Genomic DNA, 22,910 nt, shown 5'->3' with positions numbered 1-22,910 from the left:
ACAGACTCCAACGTGAAGCTGCAGAACTGGAATTAATTTGCAAACTGGATACCATCAGATTAGGCCTAAAGAGAGACTGGGAGTGGTTGGGTCATTACAAAACCTAAACTTAATTTCCCAAATACTAATTTCTCCCTCCTGTTACTCACACCTTTTTGTCAACTGTCTAATGGGCCACTCTCTTATGACTTCAAAAGTTATTTTTCCTCCCTTGGTATCCTGCTGTTAATTGATTTATCTTGTTATACTGACCTCAGACTTGGTAAAGCAACCCCTCCTCCCCATGTGTCCTTGCACCCCCCTTCCATTCAGCACCTGGCTCAATGCTGTCACTCCACTAGCTCCTGTGCCCCTGCCCCAGTCTGTACCCTGCCCTAGCCCTTTTGAACCCAAGTCTATGTGACCCCCCCAGCAACCCCATGTGGCCAGCTCTGTCCATCCCCACTCACCTGGCCCTGAAGGCATGTCGCTGTGAGAAAAGCAGTCTCTGCTCTCGCCCTCTCTGTGGCTGGCTGCTCTGGCTCGTGAGCCAGCTGCCCTCTCTTCTAGCACCACAGCAGCCCCTGCAGGGCAAATGGGGTAATTGAAGAGCCTCTCCAGCAGAATGTATATATTCTGCGGGGCTCATAAATTGTGTGTGCGTGGTGGAGCAGAAGTCCCCCAGAAGTAGGAAAGGAAACATCTTTTATAAATTCTTGAGTTGGCAGGGGTCAAGGAAACAAAACATAAACAAAGAGTAGAACATGCTTAATTCTGAAAAGCACACTATACTTCTGAACTGATACAGAAGAAAATAAAAATACCTGCTCTTTTACAGAAGCTAGAATGGTAGTGGCAGTAGTCTCTGGCTCCATGCCTGGGCCTGTGGAGGTTTCCTGGGTGGTGTGCTGCAGCCCCTCCTCCACTAATGGGGTCTGTTCAGGAGCTGGCATATTGCCTACAATCAAACAACATTTAACTAGTTAATATTTTCAGCTGGTGATGTTTAAGTAAATGCAAGTCTTCTGGCATAGACTTTACTTCTGTAGACTTTTTGGCAAAGGTTTAACATGAAAAACCTAGAGAATTTTTCATATTCTGACTATCTGCATGTATTGCTATCAACATCGTGCTTCGCTACCAATTTTAAACTGGAATGTTGTGATGTTAGGTCACAAAGAAAACATTTCAGATAAAGAGCTTTAAAAAGTGCTTTAAAATGCTTAGAAAAATACTGCTTTATGGTACCAAGTAGAGATAATAAAAATTGCTTGGATTGGCTATCAAATAAATGCTGAACAGCTAATGTTAACATCAAAAAAGTGTAGGACCATTAGAAATTTAATCACACTTGCACTTTTCAACACTGAATAATAATAAAAAGCAGCATGTTCCAGGTGTATTTTACAACTACAAAGTACTACACACAGGGCTCTTTAATTATTAATGAATAATTAATGCACACATTTTGCAGAAAGAAAAACTGCAAATTTCTCTTTGCAGATTAGGTGAATTATCCAAGGCCTATACACAGTGAGACAGTGTGGCATAGCTGGGATTAGAACTCAAAAATTCTAAGCCTCATGATCAATGAAACGGTATGGTCTAAAAGGCTGAAGATAAAAAAATGCTATTAAGGAATGAGAAATATATTTTTTTAGTTAAAAAGGTTAATCAGTATGAACAGTACCAAAGTAAGCATCCAGTAACACACCATAATAAAATGTTACATGTACAGGAGACATATCATTCAAGAAATCAACTTTTATAAGTAAATGTTTTAAATAATCAATACATATTGCTGTGCCATCGCATATGATGCTCCCATCTTCCTTCACAAGCAAGAACAAAAAAACAAAAAAACAAACAAAAAAAAAAAGAATTGCTGAATTCTTTTCCAGAGCAAACACAGTTTTATGCATAGTTGTAGTAATACTCTGCACTCTTATAGCTCCCTCCAGTCTAGGCTCTCAGAATGCTTTACAAACATTTAATGAATTAAACCTCAGCCACCATCCTATATAAAGGTAGATAAATATCTTCATTTTTACAGAGGACAAACCTTGGGCTTCATAGCAAACTTGCGGCAGTGCCAGGCACTGATCACAATACTCCTGAATTCCTGGTCAGTTTTTAATCACATCTCTCTCCTGCCTGCTGATTCAACCTTTAACTCTTGCTTAAAGGAAAAAGGATTGTCTATGCAAGACTGAGTAAGTAAGGTATAAAAAATGGCAAATGTGTACAAGCAGCATACTTTTCCTGTAAAACCCTCAGAAGTTTTTTTTTCCCCTTTAAGAGGTGCATTTTAGTTAGTGTGCAAGTTAACTCTTGTGAAATGTTAGTTTTAACTGGACAGATATAGATCCTGAATGAGTTTTTTTCCTTCGCTTTGTAATCCTTGTAGAATTTGCACTTTTGAAACAACCATTTTTCACTTTTAAATAACTGTTCCTAAATGCATCCTCTTAAATTTTATGCATTCCCTATACTTGACTGCCAACTATAGGACAGAAGAGTATCTCATCCAAGATGAACGTTCACAAATGTGTGAGTTAGATTCTGTAATTTTAAAAAAACCTTAAAGAAATTAAAATAATTAAGAAAAGTTAGAGGAGAAAGATATGGAAAATAGAAATGTAAAACCAAAGACATGATACTGATCTGCTTCTGGTGAAACAGAATACTTTTGCTTATCTTTACAAGTTTAGAAAAAAGCCAGAAACATTAGTACATGATGGTCTTTAATATTGTATGTAGCAACTTCCACAGAAGTTAAAGTTCTAGAAGTGCTTTAAGTAAAACCATGTAGAAACTGACTAAAATAATCTGGATTGTTTAAAAGTAAAAACAGAAATTAACCATATTTACAGCAATGATAACGTAACGCATCTAAACTGAAGTAACATCAGAAGTTGAAATGAAGATGGGATTAGTGGGGAAAAACATGTTACATATATACACTATATTTTATTTCAGTATTATATTCTTTGGCAATAAGAAACAAAGAAGGGATTGTTGCTTGAAGCAAATTAGTACAGACCGAAGTGTTTAGTAATCAGATTAAAGAACAATAATTGTTGTTGCACTATTTTTATTGTATTCATTGTTTTTCTATGCTGAAAGTAGCAGTACAGAAAAAAGGGAATACCACTATAGTGTTTCAGTTCCCATTGACACCGTGTGAATTGCCAACATCAAATGTTAAAAAGTCACGAGTAAAACCCAAAGAATCATGAGGGTTTTTTTTTTAAAATCAAATTTTAGGTTCTTACTATTTGCCTTCTGGATTTTGATATTTTTGTAGTATTTAATGGTCTCCGCTCAGATTGGGAAGAGTGGCCTGCTGGTCACAACCACAACTCCAGACTGCCAGGCGGGTTATGGGGAGGGGAACCAGGGCCCTCCCACTCTATTGGGCTCCGACCCAGGGCCTTTTTAGCTACCAGTATCCTGGAAACCAAGACTATTTAAGGCTGTCCTCCCTGGGCCTCTTCCTCTTGTCTCCCTCCCCGGGGTCACATCAGTCCAAGGCCTTCACATGATGGCAAAATCCAAATCCCAAAGAAGCAAGAGGGAGTCACAACTGTCCAAGGCCACAGAATACTTCCCTCTCTTCTTGTCTCGGCGAAGGGTCCCCCCTTTTCTCACTGAGGGCTCCTTTGGCAGCTGCATCAGAGCCTTTAGGTTTCACTCTGCTCTCCTGGAGCCCTGGGCTGCAGGTCTGTTTACCTTCAGCACTGCTCACCAACTGAGGTAATTTGCTGCCTTTTAATTCTTCCAGCAGATGGAGAATTTGCGGCAGGTTTGGCGGGGCAGGGCTGGCTGAGCCCCAAATGAGTCCTTAAGCCCTTGTTGCTCAGTGTGAGATTTGTACACCCCAACACAAAGTACAATTTGGTCATATATGTAAGCTTTTCTCTGTGACAATGAAGACTAGAAACGTATCTTTTTTTAAAAATGGCAACCTATGATTCCCATTTAATCACTTGTTTCCAGGAGCTGGGTCATTTAAGTAAAACATCAGATATCATGAGATCCATAGTAGAAGTGAAGAATTAGTAAAAGTGTATTAGCCAGATATAATTATTCATTCAAAGGCTATTTGCACATTAAGTGGGATATGATTGACCCAACTAAGAGATTGTGAATCCTAGAGCCACTGCCCTCCTCCAGCAACCTTTCAAATCAAAGTACTTAGTTAGGTTGTCTATATCAGTGGGTTAAATGAATAACTGAAGAAGATTATATAACATATGCAGATTGTGTGGTTTTAATATTAATATTAGTGCCATATGTCCATAGTCATCTAGGGATTTTAAAACATAAATAAAAGCAAGTACCAAATTAGCAGCTAAGTCAATTTATCAAAACAAAGCAAATGAAATCCAGACCAAACAGAAAGAGATGCTCCTCTCCTTACACATATACAAAAAAGTCTTCATTCCCACCTTGATTGATATTAGCTATATTCTACGGCATATAGCCAATTAGATAATTAGAATTACTAATGCTCAGTCAACTTACTATCATTTCCGTGTAGTAGGTGAGCTGTGCTAGTTTTATTGACCTTCTGCAAGAAGCACATTTCATAGAAAGCTTTGAGGAGGTCACAAGGCAGGCATTTCTGAAATCCTTTCCATGTATTTATCCTTGCACATATTAAAAAGATTAAAAATACCAATCCTGATTGCTGCAAAAACTTGTACTTCCAGGTACTACTTCCATTAAAACTGAGCCCTAGTTGCCCACCTTGTATACTTGTGGCTAAGGCAGTCTTCAATTAAATAAAGCCACCACAGAACAGAAACATGGTTTAGTGATTCCTCTTCCCCACAACATATTTAATTCTGCAGTCCTATCGAACAAAGATTAGCCATCTCAGAGTCTGCAAGCTTTGACCAGAAAATGAGATCATGCAGACTGACTCACGAGCACAAAGATAATACAGATTTGGGTATTAGCAGCATACTGTCTATATCTCAGACCATGTATTGTATATTTAATATTAATGTAACTCAGCTGTCTGCTGTTCCAAATCTGCATCTCTAGTGAAGAGAAGCTTGCAAAATTTGTAAAATCACCAGCAGGAGTAACTTTCAACAACCCATAAAATAGAGAGGAAAAAAGGGTTAATTTTTGTCAGTCTCCCTTTGTCATTTGTGATTTATTATGGAAATTCACTAGACAAAGCTCTCCCACTTGGAGAAAAAGTACTTTCTTAACAGGTGCCAATTTCTGTAGCACCAGACAACCTCCTGAAAAGAGAATACATACAAGACAGGGTCGAACAAGTTGTTCGTATTTCTTCCTCCTTCCCATTTACTCTTGAGCAATTGATTGTTTGTTAGATTCAACCTATTTGAATACCGTGTTACTAGTTTGATCAATTGCTCTTTTTTGGGCTTGCTTACACTTGAAATTTGTTGCAGGTCAACTCGAGCTATTTCATATTAAAGTGCTTTGTGACCAGAGACAATTTTTTTGTTATGAATCATCTGTTTTTTTAATAAGCATTATTAAATCCACTATGAAAGTGGGTTGCTGAGATGTGGGATGAGATTACCTTCAGCAAAGTAGATGTGGATGCATACCCATCCCAAAACGAATAGTTGCCCATTGGCCAAGTCCTCCTACTGGTATCCCATACTGCTTTAACTGGCTAGCTGAGTGATCATGTCTGTTTACCTGTGTGCCCCCACTGTCCCGGGTGTCATCCTGACCAGTATCACATCTCTGTTTAAATGGTGGCACCCAGCCAGGTTCTGTCTTTTGCAATTCCAGCTGCCGTAGAATTCATAGCCCATATTGGGCTAACTTCTTTCTCTCTCTCTCTCTTGTAGGCTTTTAACACCACTCCAAAACCCACCCACGACTCAAAATGGCTGCGGCAGAGACTGTACAAACTCTCCACACCTTTATTTCTGTAAATATGCAAACACAGAAAGACCACTTCAGTTCGCTGTGTACTGCTCTCCCCACCACATTCCCCAGCATGGTGCTTATTGGTCTCTCATCTGCATGGTTAACACCTTTTTCCCTCTAGCATAATGGCAGCACCACATGGGAAACTATTTGAAGAAATGGACTTTTACTCTAGCTCAAAAAAGAAAAAGCAAAAAAATTCATGTTTCTGGCTCTCAGTGTCATTAATGCACTTAGCTTTGAACAAACATGAATCATTATAAGTTGAATCGCCAAATCATGCTGCACAGATATTTCTTAAAAGAACGATATTTTAAAGAATTTGGCCATGCTTTGAGTTACTGAAGAATGTTATTTATTTTGCTGTGTGCTTTTTGATTGTCCATGGGGTTAAATATGAGAAAAGGCACAAATAATGCTCTAACTTGGCAACGAGATTGCAAAGCAAATCTCAGCAAAGCAGCTCTCTCGGCACTACCCAGGTACCTTGTGGTTCCCTTCCACTCCTGCACCAGCTCTGGGAGGGACCATCCAAGCAAACAGCATCACAGCGTATCTTCCCAGTTTGGTCAATGAGTTTTTGAACAAAGTATTGTGTCTTTTGGGGACACGGCTCAGGTTAACATCCTCCAAAGTACAGAGAGAGTACAGAAGTCACATGCAATTGCTAGCCTGCTGCTGCCGCCTCCTCTTTAGTTAGCTACCACCTTCTCCCCAGTAACTCACAGCCCATCTAGAATTTAGTACTCCATTCCCCAAGTTTGCAGACCAAACTCTTCCCTGCTATCCACTTCATACCACAGTGCTGGGGGCTCCTAAAAAGGAGGAAAATATTGTAAATGTCTTACCATCTCCAAGGTCACTCAAGACTGGGAAGAACCAAAAGAAATGGAGTTTTGGCATGGAGACTACAATTCAAACAATAACTTGTTCTTTTTTTCCATACCACCAGAGTGGGGGGGAGAGGGGAAGGGGGCAGAAGAAGAGAGAGAGACTGATAAGGGAAATGGTTAGCACCTCACAGACACAGCTGCTAGGGATGATGGGAGGCAAACAACCATCTTGGAATACGTGGCCTTGAAACCTTCTACCTTTGCACAGCTTTATGAATTTTTTATAATTTTTTTTTAAAGCTCACAGTGTTCATCTTGGTGTATTCTTGGTTAATGAAGTAGTGAAAATGTGCTTACACTCATGGTTTCAAATCTTGCACAATTCATTGAAAAGTACAGCATCATGATCACAACAACCATATGTACCAAAAACAAACAAACATGATTACAAGCGCTATCAAAATTCCCACAAAGTGCACTAAAACCTCAAAAATAAATGTTACAACACACACATCATGATTCAGTCATTGTATTTAGTACACGTACACAAGACACATTCAGTAATGCTGATAAATTTCTTACGCGAAGAGCATATGTACTTTTGTAAGTGGCACCTAGACTTGAAGTATGGGTACAATGCATTCCTCAGTGTGTCCCTGTCTTTGTATCATTTTGCAGAAGCCTCTAATATGGCTGTTGAAAGTTTTCACCAAATTGACTTATCTCCTGCTGTCATCCATTTGCAAGGCTCTTTCCCTGGCTCTCAAAGGCTGAACAAAACACAGCAAGCAGCTATCATAAGACGACGACAATGTTTCTAAGTCTCCACATCAGGATCCTGCATCTACTTTTCAGTCTTCCAAATACATCATCACAGTAATTCTGCAACTACTCAGCATATAATTTAAACACTATTCATAAAGACCACAGGAGCAAAATTCCTTTTTGCATTGCAAAAGACAGTCCAGAGTTTTTGAAGATCCTGGTGTTACGGACCTTTCCAGACCACCTCACATTAATATTAGAGGTTTCAGAGTAGCAGCCGTGTTAGTCTGTATTCGCAAAAAGAAAAGGAGTACCGGTGGCACCTTAGAGACTAACAAATTTGTTAGTCTCTAAGGTGCCACCGGTACTCCTTTTCTTTTTATTAATATTAGAAAAATAACTTTCTACTGATGAATTCTGTGGCCTGGTGGGGTGGGTGGTTAAAGAATAGGCAAGTGTCCTATCAATGACCCGATATAATTGGTGAACCCCAAGCCTGCAAATCCATTAATAATCTTCTATGCATTGCCCAGTCTAAAGATTTGGAGTCGCGGGGGAAGGGAAGAATCACTGGAGTAGAGGGGAAAAATCACCTTATTGCTAGCACCACACCTCCACAACAGCTCTGACACTTGATTTATCAACCCCAAAATGGTTAGCTACTAACCAGTAACATCAGGTGTGGCAAGTTTCCAGACAGCAACAGTCATGCACTTCTGCACAGTAAGGGGAGTTCTCATGTAGGTGATCTACTGTTGCAACTCTGATGTGAGCTTGGCTCAGATCTTCAAGGAAGCTGCTTTCCTGTAGGTATCCCACAATGTGGCAGCAGAATAGAATAGAATAGATCTCAGAATGCATACAGCACACAAGTGGAGAAATGCACCATAAGGTCTGACCAGAATGCTGAGTGCTTTTTTTCAAAAAATTGTTGTGTTGTGTGGTAGCAATGATATGAGGTACAACTACCTTAGTTGAAGGATAAAAGCATGGTGCATATGCTCTGCTCATGCAAAATTTGTTGTGGATCACTTAACACGGGTACACAAAACCCGCAAGAAGTTTTATGTGCAGATACGCCCTACCCAACTGATCTGGCCAATTGTTTCACTTAGCTATGCATTTCCTTTTCTCACTCTGCTCTTCACCACACCTTCTTTTTTGCATCACTATATCCTCTTCTCCTTTAAAGGGCATCTTTAAGTTGATCAACTTGCTTTTTTTTTTTTGCAACTAAAGTTAAAGATTAACTCTTTGTCATTTTCAAACTCTGATGTTGAACTTACTGTAGGCGGAGCTGATAGTGATGCCTCTATTTAGATTGCCCAACATTTTCCATTACAGAAAATTCTTGCAACTTTTTTGAGAATCTTTAACACCTAAATCTGTAGCAGGCCTTTGACATTCAACAAGAACAAGGTCCTAGGGCTTCAGATGTATCTTTCATGTGCCCCATGAAATTACATTCAAGTCTGGCTGAGATAAATTCTTGAAAAAAGAAATCACCATTTCCTTTCTGTTTCTTGCATGCCTTATGAAAATGTTGGCAATCTGCCAAAATAACTGAAAATGAACTTTCTAAAAAGGTGAAAGAGCCAGGCCAGACACCCCACAAATACATCTTTGGAAACACACACATCCCCAGTAGCCTACCTCCTCCCCACCTTGAGACACCACATTGGGCAAGAATCCTCCAGTTCTCAGATTAAGGAGAGAAAAGCCAGACTGGAATTTCTATCCAGTCACGACAAAACCTGACACATGGTTCCAAAAGCCCACCTATCCCCCTTTGAGATAACAGCTTTTTTCTGCCGTCACCTAATTTAGCTCCTGTAGCTCAAATGATGGCAGTCTGTGCTGCAATGCTGAAGATTCAGTGTTTAAACACTGGTGATGCATGACAGAGGGGGTTGTAACAAATAGCATTTGTTTTTGCCTTTTTCCTTTAAAAGCGTTAGGGAAATCTGCAACCTAAATAACATTATACGTACAAAGTCAAGCACTTTAAAGCAGAGCTGCTCAGGAATGTATTGACAATTATTTTTACTGGAAAATGCCAGTTCATCAAGACAAATCTTTTTATAGAAAAAAGCTTCTGTTGGGAAGGTATTGCAGGCCCAAGATGGAATTTCTGGACAAAATGAGAGAGACACTCCCTGTACACCTGCTCAATAGCCTAGTGGTTAGGGCACTCAGCTGGGATGTAGGAGGAACAGGTGCAAGTCCCTGCTCCAAATGAGGCAGAACAGGAACATGAACCGGTGTCTCCAACATCCCAAGTGAGTGTCATAATCACATGGCTATAGAGTCACTCTCCCTCCCTCTCCTTCCCACTCTGCTGGAGCTTTTCCACTTTGTATAAATGATTAAGAATCCATTAGACCAGAGAGAGACTGACTCCACAGTCTGGTGTTAGTCAGGTAAGTGCTCTCACCACCTAAATTTCAAGGTCTAGTTTTTGTTCCAATGTAGAAGGAAAAAAAAGAAGTCAACCTTAATTTTTTTTTTAATAACAGAATTATTGGCTCTCCAGATGCCCCCACTTGAAAAATAGGAAGTGACAAATTTATGGTTGCCCATTCAACCTTAATTCAGACCCCTTGTGCCTACACATTATGTTACAGTTTTTAAATTATATGATCATATATTAGTTTTTCCACAAGATCCATCTCATTCAGTGTAAATGTTGGACACAAAAGGTCAAAACAAAGATTGCATAAGCCAATCTTACATCTGGCATTTTCTAACTTTCAAGCGCTTGACTTTGCAATCTAGGTATGTCTTACTGATGTCTTCTACATAAAAAGTAATAGAACAGCATACAAAATGCAGAACAAAAATAAAAAATCATACCCTGTCACAGTAATGAGACAGCAGGATTATGCAAAGTATGAAGTGTCAAAATGAAAAAAAAATCCCAAAGACTAAATATTAAAATAATAGAAAAACAAAAATCAAGTTCAGAATAGACGATAATAAGTTTCAAGCGGATGAGAAACAAGATGTCACGTAACAATGTATTGATAAGAAAATTATACTTTACTAAACAATGGCATTCCAGTTCTCTATTTGCATTATCTTTCACAGAGTGACTAAGACATTCCAGAGGAAAATGAAATAATGAAGTTATGGAAGTTATGAGAAAGATATGAATTACATCCAGATCTAGTTGAAATTTATCCTAGAATCCTAAAAGAAATCTTTCTCAAGCACAGGTGTTCAGTGGCCTGGATATCATTGACAGATGAGACCTGTCCTTTTTACAGCAAATGGAGACATTCTAAAGCAGTGGTGGGCAACCTGCGGCCCGTCATGGTAATCCGCTGGTGGGCCATGAGACAGTGTTTACATTGACCGTCCGCAGGCACAACCGCCCGCAGCTCCCAGTGGCCACAGTTTGCCGTTCCCGGCCAATGGGAACTGCGGGAAGGGTGGCCAGCATGTCCCTGCAGCCATCGCCGCTTCCTGCAGCTCCCATTGGCCAGGAACGTCAAACTGCGGCCACAGGGAGCTGTGGGCGGCTGTGCCTGCGGACGGTCAATGTAAACACTGTCTTGTGGCCTGCCAGAAGATTAACCTGATGGGTTGCAGGTTGCCCACCACTGTTCTAAAGGCTGTATTGCATCCATACAGAGACATTTCAGACTCCCTTGCCGCAGATCCAGTTCACCAATTATTACTAAAACATTGCTACTGAAGAAATGCCTAGATGAGATCTCAAACAAGCTGAGGTCCCATTAGGCTTGGCAAGATGTACAGTAAAATGACAGTCCCAGCTCCAAAAAAATATTACCAGTCTAAGAAAATAGCTTATTAATGACTGTTCACCACTAGAAAGAATTTAGACTGTAGAAGTCCTCTCACAAATCCCTCAAATCCAGGTAACTGGATTTCCAAATAACTGAAATTTGGAAATTGTATTGTCAGAGTAGCAGGAGGATTCTAAATTTGTATATTTTTGTCTTGCTTGACTGCATGTGCAAAAGTGGCTTAGTTAAGCCTACCATCTTACCACATCTAACTCTGGTTTCCCTCAGCAACAGACCAGAGCAGTCTATCTTGGAGCTCCAGCCTGCCAGTACTAGTAACTCATCCAAAGAGCTGAAATCAAGCAAACCTTAGATCTCTATGGTTTGAATTGCTTTCCTCTCAATTTCTACAGAGATCTTGACAAACTGTTTTGATAGTATACTCATAGTAATTCTTACCTATTAAATAATTACATCGCTATTTATTTAGTTTTTCTTTTAAAGATTCAACCTTTGATGAAAGGTGTGCTGGTCTTGCTTTTCTTTTTCCAGAAAAAGACAGCTCCTATTTAAAGGAAAGGTTTTCTGAAAAACTGAAAGGCTTGTCATCTTCAAATAACTCATTTGTAGACTAACCCAACTGGACATGCCTGGTTGCAAGAAAGCCTGAATATCCCCCAAAATGGAACTGATATCTGCAGACTGCTGATCTTGGACAAGGAGTTGGGACTAGAATAACTTTGTATTGTACTAGTTAACATTGAATCTCAGGTCTGGCAAAACGTTAAAAATCTTAGGAGGCAATTCTTTCTGGTAGAAAGGATTGACATCTCCAACAACAAAAATGCACACCCTCGACTTTTTCTTGAATTTCTCTCTTTCAGTATACACATTTTATGAAAGATACTTCGATTTGTTCCTTGAACATCAAACTCCCTAATGAAGAATCCTTTTATTCTATTTACACAAAGACTATTTTCACGCCTTAGGTAGCCTCATAAGAGATATTTTACCCTTTTTTTTTTGCTTGCTAATAAGAGGTTCATGTTACATTTGTACAACTTGCAGATTGTACACAGACATACCTTGCAGGTTCTGAACTTGTTTCAGAAGAACTAGTATGTAATATTGCAGTTTTCCCTATTACGATACAGATAATCTGCTCTTTAGAACTTTTACTTCATAATCCACAAAATGGCTTCTCTTGATAAATTTCAGGTAATTCCACAGTTGACATGCACTTGTTATAGCAGGGGTGGCCAACCAGAGCCTCAGAAGGAGCCTAAATCTACCAACGTACATTGCCAAAGAGCAACAGTAATAAGTCAGCAGCCCCACATCAGCTCCCCCGCCCGCTGCTCCCAGCGCCGCCTGCCACTCCCAGTGCCTCCCACCCTCTGACAGCCCCGCCGATCAGCGCCTCCCCCTCCCTCCCTGCACCTCCCGATCAGCTGTTTCATGGCATGCAGAAGGCTAGGAGGGGGAGTAGTGAGGGCACAGCAGGCTCCGAGGAGAGGGCGGGAAGGGGTGGAGTCGGGGCGGGGCAAGGCCTGTGGCAGAGCCAGGGGTTGAGCAGTGAGCACCTGCAGGCACATTGGAAAGTTGGTGCCTGTAGCTCCAGCCCCAGAGTCGGTGCCTATTCCAGGAACTGCATATTTACTTCCGAAGAGCCGCATTTGGCTCCAGAGCCACAGGTTGCCCCCCCCCATGTTATAGTATTCAGTAATCACTCAGTTATTGACTGAAGCAGATCTCTATCAAGCTCCTTATTTCAGTTCCAACTGCCTGTCAACTGCATATCCAAGCCCCTGAAAGGTACAGTTCCCCACATCTTCCTTCCCAGCCCAACTTAACATCAACGATCAATCACATTTACATAACTACAGAATTTAAAATACTTATAACCGACTTACTAGCAATGTTCAATTACTCATGCACTGTTGCTTGGACTTGAGGGTCCCCTTGAGGATATCAGTACAACTGTTGTCAGGAGGTGGTTGGGAATTTACAGCAAAACAGTTTGGTCAAACTCTGCTGTCTTTTTCAGGAGGCACTGTATTATTTTGATTCTGTTTCCCACCAACCCATTAGACAGATGATAATGGGGACTAAGGGTTACATGTCCAAACCCAAACATCACCGCAAATGGCTTGAACTCACGGCCACTAAAACTATGGCCCCTTGTTAGACATAGACATGGTACACCTGACATAGCAAACAAAAATACATTCAATGTGTACAATGACCTATTTAGCAGTAGTATCTTCTAGTAAAAACTAGAAAGTGAGAGTAATAGTCTAGAACAAGTACATAATTTTTTCTCATCAACATAAGCAAATCTGAATGTACTTTGCTCAAGGGGGACATTTTTTCCTGTGCAACCAACATAGTTATGCTTGTCTTGGCTATATTTCTGGAATATACAACAAATCTTGACAGCCTCCTTAATGTGACTTTACATTTGAGATCAGTATAAAATGTATCTAGCTCTTCTAAGAATTTTCAATCCCTAAATGACCTTAATGTATCCTTAACATATTTTTCTGTAACACCTTAGGGATCACCATTTTGGTGCCTTCAAACAGAATCACATCTAGGACTGAGACTTCCCCCTTAAATGGGAGTATGAGGCTGGGAACCTGCTAATAGTCTTGATTACATTCTGCAGGGTCCCATTTTGAGCCATAGCTCTGACAAACACTGTCCACATTTCATTTGAGATAGCACAGACTATTTTAATTTAAATTATATTTTTTTGTTTTTATGTTAAATACATACAAATACATGCACAAGATGGAAATACCATATACATAACAATTCAAATGTTCATTAGTTGCAAACCTAGGGGGGTTTAAAAAACCCTGAACCTGTGGAGGTCATGCAGGGCATCAATTATTAAAGTGACTAAATAGATAAATGAAATGAGAATATAACCTATGAGAACTGGGAACAGTAGTTTAGTTTTAAATCAAATTGATATGAACAATTCTAGCTGTGGACCTTACTCTACTGCATTTTTGTCAAACACTCTACAGAGTATCTGTAATCATCATCGTCTCCCTCAGGTTTGTATTCAAATTGCAAATTATACATTTGTAACTGAAAAAAAAAAAAACGCTATTCTAGGGGCAGGGGAATTACCAGGCCCCATTTGGTAATGGCATTAAGTCATTTGTAGTTAGTTTCAGCTTAACATTGGCCTCCCATAAATAAAGACATGACACTTTTTACAGCCATAGATTAAGGCTAAAGATTCCTTCTCCTTTTGAGCATACTGACATTCAGTTTTTGTCAGAAACTGATGCATAAGCTACTGGTCTCTAGATTTCACCATAATATTATAAGAAAACTGCACTAACACCCTCCTTGGAAGCATCTGTGGAAAACAGCTTTGTCACAGTACCTTAGGACTGGAGCTTCTAACTAGTTCAGTTTTTCAAACTCCTTATTACGATTAGCATCTCATGTCCATTGGACATGTTGGCACGGTAGCACTCTCAGGTTGCTGGCTTGGGCAGCTAGATTTGGCACAAAATTCACCATTCCAAGGAATCTTTGTATCCTTCCACCCTTCTTTGTCTGTTAGGGCAGTCATGCTGGTCAGCATCTCAATCTTTCTGTGGTCTACCTGTACACCTTACTGTGTAAAAAAGCTTCAAAAACAGACTCCAACGAGAGACTGCTGAATTGGAATTAATTTGCAAACTGGATACAATTAATTTAGGCTTGAATAGAGACTGGGAATGGATGAGTCATTACACAAAGTAAAACTATTTCCCCATGGTATTTCTCCCTCCCACCCCACCCCCCACTGTTCCTCTGATATTCTTGTTAACTGCTGGAATTAGCCTACCTTGCTTGTCACCATGAAAGGTTTTCCTCCTTTCCCTCCCCCCCGCCCCCCGCTGGTGATGGCTTATCTTAAGTGATCACTCTCCTTACAGTGTGTATGATAAACCCATTGTTTCATGTTCTCTGTGCGTGTGTGTATATAAATCTCTCCTCTGTTTTTTCCACCAAATGCATCCGATGAAGTGAGCTGTAGCTCACGAAAGCTTATGCTCTAATAAATTTGTTAGTCTCTAAGGTGCCACAAGTACTCCTTTTCTTTTCACCTTACTGTGTATTTCTATCAGTTATATTATTTCCATTACACAGTATTTACATTTTTCATTTGTTTACCTTTAGCCCAGCAGCTCTGGCTCTTTCCAAAGCTTCCCGATGCCTCTGATCATGCTCTTCTACTGTTTTTTCCCAGATCAAAACATTATCTATGTAGACCTTAGCACCTGTTATACCATCAAAAAATGGTTACATTTTCCAGTGAAACACCTCAGGTACCAAAACAATCCAAATGGCAGTCTGCACAAACACCCAAAAGGGGGTGCTGAATCTGCACAAATGAGCACTGTTTTTCTAAGGGCACCTTTGTTGAAAATATTTAGCATCTGCCATATCCCCAAATATTTCTCCCCTCATAGGTGGTGGAAAGTTTTCCCTTTACACATATTTGTTTAATTATTTTGGGTCTAGACATAAAGGAAAGGTTCTGTTCTCCTCCTCCTCCCTCCCCCAACCCACACACAATAACCAATGAGTGTACCTACTCTGTTGGTTCTTCTACACTGGTACATATCTGTTTATAATTCTATAAAGATAAAATCTTCTCTCCCTAAAATAGCTCATGGTGGATTAAAGAAAAAGCACACAAAATAATCCCCGTGATTTTTTTTTAAATTGATTTTTTAAAATTTAAGTCAGATATTTTATTTGAATTAAATATATTTATTACTAAAAAAAATTTATTTAAAATTATGTTTGAAACTGACAACCTATGTTGAGGCTTAAGTTTATTATAATCAATTAAAGTCATTTAAATTAAATGCAAAAAATAACGTTATGTGGTACATGTTTGCTGCCAAGTTTTAAAGAAAGTCACTGGCTAAGCATCTGGAACCTGATTTGTTGAAGTGTTAAACCAGCTTTTGACAGCAATAACCTCTTCTGCAGATGCAGACAGATTATTTTCTTCATTACAGTTTATTTGCAGAGCTCAATTCAATGATTAGTTCATTCAAAAGCTAAAAAAATCAATTAGAAACTGAAAAAGCAGGACAGCTTGTTTTTCTCTACCAATCTATGAATAAAAACAAGGTTTATTATTTCTAATATCTTGAAAGACATGTTGATCAGAAATAATCAGTTCAATTCACTAACTTTCTTTAAAGGATTTATTAATTTAAAATGCAAAATATGTTTTGATAAACTTTTATCTTCTTATGTATCTAGCACATTTAAGGTAGTTTTATTTAATAAAAAAATAAACTGTAATTTTTGAACATTTTAATTGAATTTCCATCCAAATAGAGGTTGACACAAATCACAAGCAAAAAATGAATCTTCGTTTAGTAAAAAGTTAAGATATAAAATTGCTTAAATAAATTTGTACAGAAACAGTGTATCCCCTTTTGTCATGGGGTGCTTTACTCACTGCTGGATTACATCTCTCTGGCCGCATCTGGGGTTTAGCTCTGCCAGGCCGACACCTGTTCCTGTAGCTGCACTCCGTCACTTTCTCTGTATCTCGCTTTCTCGGGACTCAGCTGCTCCTGCTTCGGGCAGGTCACCTTCTGGGGTTGTGGGTCGGTTTGTGTTCATAAAGTCTCTTGAGACCCACTGTCCCAGGCAGTCTTTTACCTTGACGCCTCAGGTAAGTGGCCACTGGTGCCATACATTTTGTGAATACCTTTGGGGCTCATGAGAAGCCAAAGGGCAGTGCCATGAATTGAAAATGGGGTCTACCCACTATGAAACGGAGAAAATGTCTGACCTTGGAATATGGAAATAAGTGTCCTTCAAGTCGAGTGCGGCATACCAGTCTCCCAGATCCAGGGAAGGGATAATGAAGGCCCGGGAGACCATGTGAAACTTCAACAGCTTGAGAGACTTGTTGAGGCGTCTCAGGACCAGAATGGGAAAAAGGCCCCCTTTTGCTTCCGGGATTAGGAAGTAGCAGGAGTAGAGGCCTTTTCCTGTCATGTCCTGAGGGACCTCCTCTACCGTCTCCATGTGCAGGATGTTCTCAACCTCTTGCACGAGGAGTTGCTTGTGAGAAGTGTCCCTGAAGAGGGAGGGGGAAGAGAGGAGTAGGAGGGAAGGGCAGCTGAGAATTGCAGGGTATAGCCACTAGATACTATCTCTATCCCCCAGTGGTCTGAGGTGACCTGGAATCAGGCGAAACAGGGGGATGAAGATGGCCGAAGAACAAGGTGGACCTGGGGAGATGACTGCGGTGTCATTCTTAGCATACCTTCAAAATGAGTGCTTCTGGCCTCCGGGATGCTTCGTTGGGCTGGGCTGTGTGGAGGACGGGGAGAAGGAAGGGCGGCGACGACTAAAGATCATGTCTCTGTCCCTTCTCCTCTCAGACCCCTGACGAGGCTGCCAAGGCCTTGGCAGAGGCGGCCGGAACTGCTTCCTTGCCAATTGCAGTGTATGCAGACCCAGGGAGCAAAGGTGGCTCGAGTGTCCTTTAGGCCATGCAGCCATGCATCAGTCTACTCTGAGAAGAGAGCATTTCCATTAAATGAGTGATCTTGAATTAAGGCCTGAATTTCTTGAGACAGGCCAGCGATCTGAAGCCAAGAGCTTCACCTCTTGACTACCGCCAATGCGACCACTCTAGCCACTGAGTCAGCTGCGTCCCACGCCATTTGAAGGGAGCACCTGCTGCAGTACCCTCCTTCACCAGGGTGCCAAACTCCTGGGCCAAGTCCTGATGCAAGGACTCCTTGAACTTACAGAGGGAGTCCCATAAATTAAATTTGTATCTTACCAAGAGAGCCTGGTGGTTTGCCACCCAGAACTGAAGGCTGACAGATGAATAAATTTGCCTCCAAGCCCCTTGGCCTCTTTATTTTTAGGGGTCAAACTCGTGTGCCCCAGCTTGTCCTTTTTGTTGGCCTGGAGGCGGGTGGGTATACAAGCACTCAAACCCCTTGGCTGGGATGAAGTACTTTTTCTCAGCCCTCTTGGAGATGGGAGGGATGGAGGAAGGAGTTTGCCAGAGGGTCCTGGCAATTTTCAAGACTGCATCATGCACTGGTAGTGCAACATGGGTAGGGGTAGATGCCGAGAGCATACAGAATAGGGTGTCTGCCTGCTCAGCCATCTTCTCTACGTCTAGGACCAAGTTCTAGGCCACCTGTCGAAGCAGGGACTGGTGCTCCATAAAATCATCCAGCAGGCTGGCCCTCGAGGTCCCACCACTGCCTCGTCTAGGGATAAGGACAACGACTCTACCACTGGGGAGGCCCCGGGCCATCATTCCCTATGGAGGAAGAGGGTTTTGGGGTGGGTACTCACTCCTCTATCCTGGCCTCTGAGTGCGCTTTGCACACCAAGCCCAGTGCTGCTGGTACCATCAATTGTTGCTCCGAGGCAGCAGCTAATGAATAGTGCGAAGGGGGCATCAGCATCACAGGCATGCCCATGCACTCCAATAGGGCCGCTACACTGGTCACTGGCCATGTTGCCAAGGAAGCATCACAAAGGTTGATGCAGCCTCAGGTGCCCAATTGCACTGGTGATGCCTCGGTGAGGGGCTGGGCTCTCTCTTCGTGACAGAGGAATCTCCTTCCAGTGACCAATGTGGGGCTGTTGATGCCCGCATCTGTAGGCTAATCATTGGTGCTGGAGACCAGTGCTTCAAATAGGAGGACCAAAGCCAGAGCTTGAGGGACCAGTACCGTGACACAGATCATTCCCATGGTGTGGGGGATGGGGATCCGTGCTGAGAAGATGACTGGTGGGCGGGTGAACAGTGCTAGCGATATGGTGACTGGTGCTTCCCCCTAGGTGACCTGTGTCGTGAGAGCGGAGACTGCAGTCAAGGTGCCAATGATCTTGGGCAAGCTGCAGAGGACCTGGGCTGAGAAGCCAGAGATCTGTGGTGTGGGGTCAGGGAGCACTCCCTCGGCTCTGGCGACTGGCAGTGCTCATCTGCTCTCTGGGGAGCCCTAACAGCTGGCTTGCCCTCATAGGGAGCTCTTGCCACTTCCTGCGGCACACGCAGTGCTGGCAGCGCTGGTAGAGGCCTCCTCTCTAGGCACTGGGAGAATCTTGGAAGACATTGGTCCTGCCACAAGTCTAGGTCTCCTATCATTCCCAGGAGTCAGTGGCGGATCCCTTGGGCACTAGGGGCCCTGACTGGAGAGGCAAATCCATGTAGCTCCGGTATGCATGGGTGGCCCAAACTGGGTCCTTGGCCCTGTACCCCATGGCATTTCTTGCCTGGTGAAGGGAAGCTGTGCTTCTTGGTCTTCTTTTTGGGCACCAGCGATGGAGAGCAGTGTCAGGCAAAGCCCAATGCCGGGAGTGCACTATGCACCGAGGCCAAGGTACTAGGGTAGAGCCTGGCCGGGAAGTCTCGGAAACTGGGCAGAGAGCAGCCTCCACGAGGAGGGCCTTCACACAGATGTCACACTCTTTCTGGGTCCTAGGTCTAAAATTTTTGCAAATGGGACACTTGTCCTTCATATCTGATTCCCCCAAGCACTTTAGGCAGCTGCTATGGGGATCACTAACAGGCATAGGCCTGTTGCAGTCCCAGCAGGGCTTAAACCCCAGAGACTGTGGCATGCCTTGCCTGGGGACTCTAACGGTCTAACAACACAACACTAATTACTATAAACAAGCTATTTACAAGGCCCTAAGGCTCCAAGTCAGAAGAGACGAAAACCACTAGTCCTTGCTAATCAAGGAAAAGGTGCTCCAACTAACCACCACGGGTAGTAAGAAGGAACTGAGAGGGTGTAGGGCAGGCAGAGCCTTGAGTGCGACACTCAAGAGGGTGCCACAGCCACCCGTATGGATACCACTAAGGCAAAAATATCTGATGGCCGCGCATGCAGGTTTGTGCACATCTAGAATGGAACTGACATGAGCAAGCACTTGAAAAAGCTCATATTCCAGTGTGTGTAAAGCATGCTTAAAATCTTCTAAATAAAATTTTTAAACATCAGCATTGCCAACTCTCACAATTTTATGACAACTCTTACTATATATATATGTTTTTAATGACATCGCAACCGGATGCAGGCATGTGAGAATCTCAACTCTGATTTTTTAAAGAAAGTCATTTTCTAGCCCTCATGATGGTAGAGGAAAAGCGTGAAAACATGACCTAAGTGTACCTTAAAGACTCAAGAGCCAGGAGGCAACTAAAAAGAACGCAACATTTTAAAGATCTCATGGCTTTTAAGCCAATCTTGTAATTTTTGGCGGGTGACTTATGATTTGTACATGCTTGTGGTTGGCAGTACTGTGACAATCAATATTTTCTCCCACTTTTCACATACTGGAACACAATTTTAATTGTTTGAATTTATATGAAGCACTAACCAATATAATTTTGGTTTATGCAACAGGATTATTACAGCGGCAGTTCAATTCATTTAAGCTTGATTGGGTTCAGCAGCCCAGAAATAATTAAGAGACATAAAAGAACTAGCAGGGACACATTTCAATAGTTTTAAAACAGTTATAGAGCACAGTCCACTGTACAGATTAAAAGCATCTGAACATTTATAATTATTTAGAACTATGGGGAAGATTCCTTCACATTAAACAGCTTAATCAAGACATTCTGGGTCAAGCCCAAAGATTAAATCATATAGCAGATAAACATTAGTTAAAAGATCTTATTTTAATGATAAATGTTTTGTACTTCTAGAGCTTCTTGCATCCAAGGATCTGAGAAAACTAACAAATAATCAACCAATTAAACCTTTAAACATCCCTGTGAGGCAATGCATTACTCATATTTTAAAATATGAGTAAAGGGAGGTTAACAGATTTATCCAATATCACACTGGAAGAGAATCCTGGATGCCCAATTTGTAATCCAGACCTCTAATTAATAGTTATTGCCTCCAGTATTAGAAACATCTAGTTTACTTTTGCCTGCTATGAAAAAGGCTTACTTTCATCCATATAAATTTGTAAGAAAACCAACACAAAGGATTCCCATCTGACAGATGCTCACACTACAGATGGATAAGATCTTTAGAGGAATTGTACTGCTATATGTAATATGCTGAGAGACTCCAGACTCCTCAAGTATTTTCTAGAGATCTAGAAAATAACCGTCTACATGTAAATCCTTCACTTTAATAAGTTGCTTCTAAAACATATCCTGGTTCAGTCTGGTAACTTGAGGGCCAAGATCTCTACGGGTGAAATCTTCACATGATTTAAAATGTCTATTGATTTCAGCTGAGCAATGACTATTTATTAGGGCTGTCAAGAAATTAAAAATTAATTGCAATTAATCGCACTGTTAAACAATAATAGAATACCGTTTATTTAAATATTTTGGATGTTTTCTACATTTTCAAATATATTGATTTTAATTACAACACAGAATACAAGGTGTACAGTGCTCACTTTATATTTTTAATTACAAGTATTTGCACTGTAAAAAAACAAAAGAATTGTATTTTTCAATTCATCTAATACAAGTACTGTAGTGCAATCTCTTTATCATGAAAGTTGGATTTACAAATGTAGAATGATGTAAAAAAAAAAAAAAAAAAAAACTGCATTCAGAAGTAAAACAATGTAAAATTTTAAGAGCCTGCAAGTCCACTCAGTCCTCCTCCTTGTTCAGCCAAACAGGTTTGTTTACATTTGCAGGAGATAATGTTGCCCACTTCCTGTTTACAACGTCACCTGAAAGTGAGAACAGGCGTTCTCATGGCACTGTTGTAGCTGGCATTGCAGGATATTTATGTGCCAGATGTGCTAAAGATTCATATTCCCCTTCATACTTCAACCACCATTCCATGGGACATGTGTCCATGCTGATGACTGGTTCTGCTCGATAATAATCCAAAGCAGTGCAGACAGACGCATGTTCATTTTCATCATCTGAATCAGATGCCACCAGCAGAAGGTAGATTTTCTTTTTTGGTGGTTTGGGCTCTATAGTTTCCGCATTGGAGTGTTGCTCTTTTAAGTCTTCTGAAAGCACAATCTACACCTCATCCCTCTCAGATTTTGGAAAGTACATCAGATTCTTTAACCTTGGGTCAAGTGCTGTAGCTATCTTTAGAAATCTCACATTGGTATCTTCTTTGCGTTTTGTGAAATCTGCAGTGAGTGTTCTTAAAAAGAAAAACGTGGTGGATCATCATCCGAGACTGCTATAACATGAAATATATGGCAGAATGTGGGTTAAACAGGGCAGGGGACATATAAGTCTCCCCCAAGGAGTTCAGTCACAAATTTAATTAACATTTTTTTTTAAATGAGCAGCATAAGCACAGAGGCATGTCTCTGGAATGGTGGCCAAACCATGAAGGGGCATGTGAATGTTTTGCACATGTGGCACGTAAATACTTTGCAATGCTGGCTACAAAAGTGTAATGCAAATACTTGTTCTCACTTTCTGGTGACACTGTAAATAAGAAGAGGGCAGCATTATCTCCTATAAACGTAAACAAAGTTGTTTTTTCTGAGCAATTGGCTGAACAAGAAATAGGACTGAGTGGACTTGTAGACTGAAGTTTTACATTATTTTGTTTTTGAGTGCAGATATGTAACAAACAAACAAAATCTACATTTGTAAATTGCACTTTCACAACAAAGAGATCACACT

General features: G+C 41.1%; 1 protein-coding gene across 8 annotated transcripts in view; it reads right to left on the bottom strand.

Annotated features, from left to right (window-relative positions):
• The window catches only part of PKP4 (plakophilin 4), a 231,877-nt gene that overhangs the window by 171,758 nt on the left and 37,209 nt on the right, over positions 1-22,910 (bottom strand). For 5 of the 8 annotated variants that reach the window (XM_038422283.2, XM_043505148.1, XM_043505147.1 and 2 more), the window contains one exon: positions 804-937. The exons of the other annotated variants lie outside the window; for them this stretch is intronic. In XM_038422283.2, coding sequence (XP_038278211.1) covers positions 804-932 — 129 coding nt within the window. In that variant the 5' untranslated portion in view covers positions 933-937. Of the gene's footprint in view, positions 1-803; positions 938-22,910 lie in introns of those variants that run through there. 8 annotated transcript variants of the gene reach the window in all.

Source organism: Dermochelys coriacea, chromosome 11 (assembly GCF_009764565.3).
Source record: "Dermochelys coriacea isolate rDerCor1 chromosome 11, rDerCor1.pri.v4, whole genome shotgun sequence".
In the NCBI taxonomy this organism is placed as follows: domain Eukaryota; kingdom Metazoa; phylum Chordata; order Testudines; family Dermochelyidae; genus Dermochelys; species Dermochelys coriacea.
This window is presented reverse-complemented; position numbering and strand designations above follow the sequence as displayed.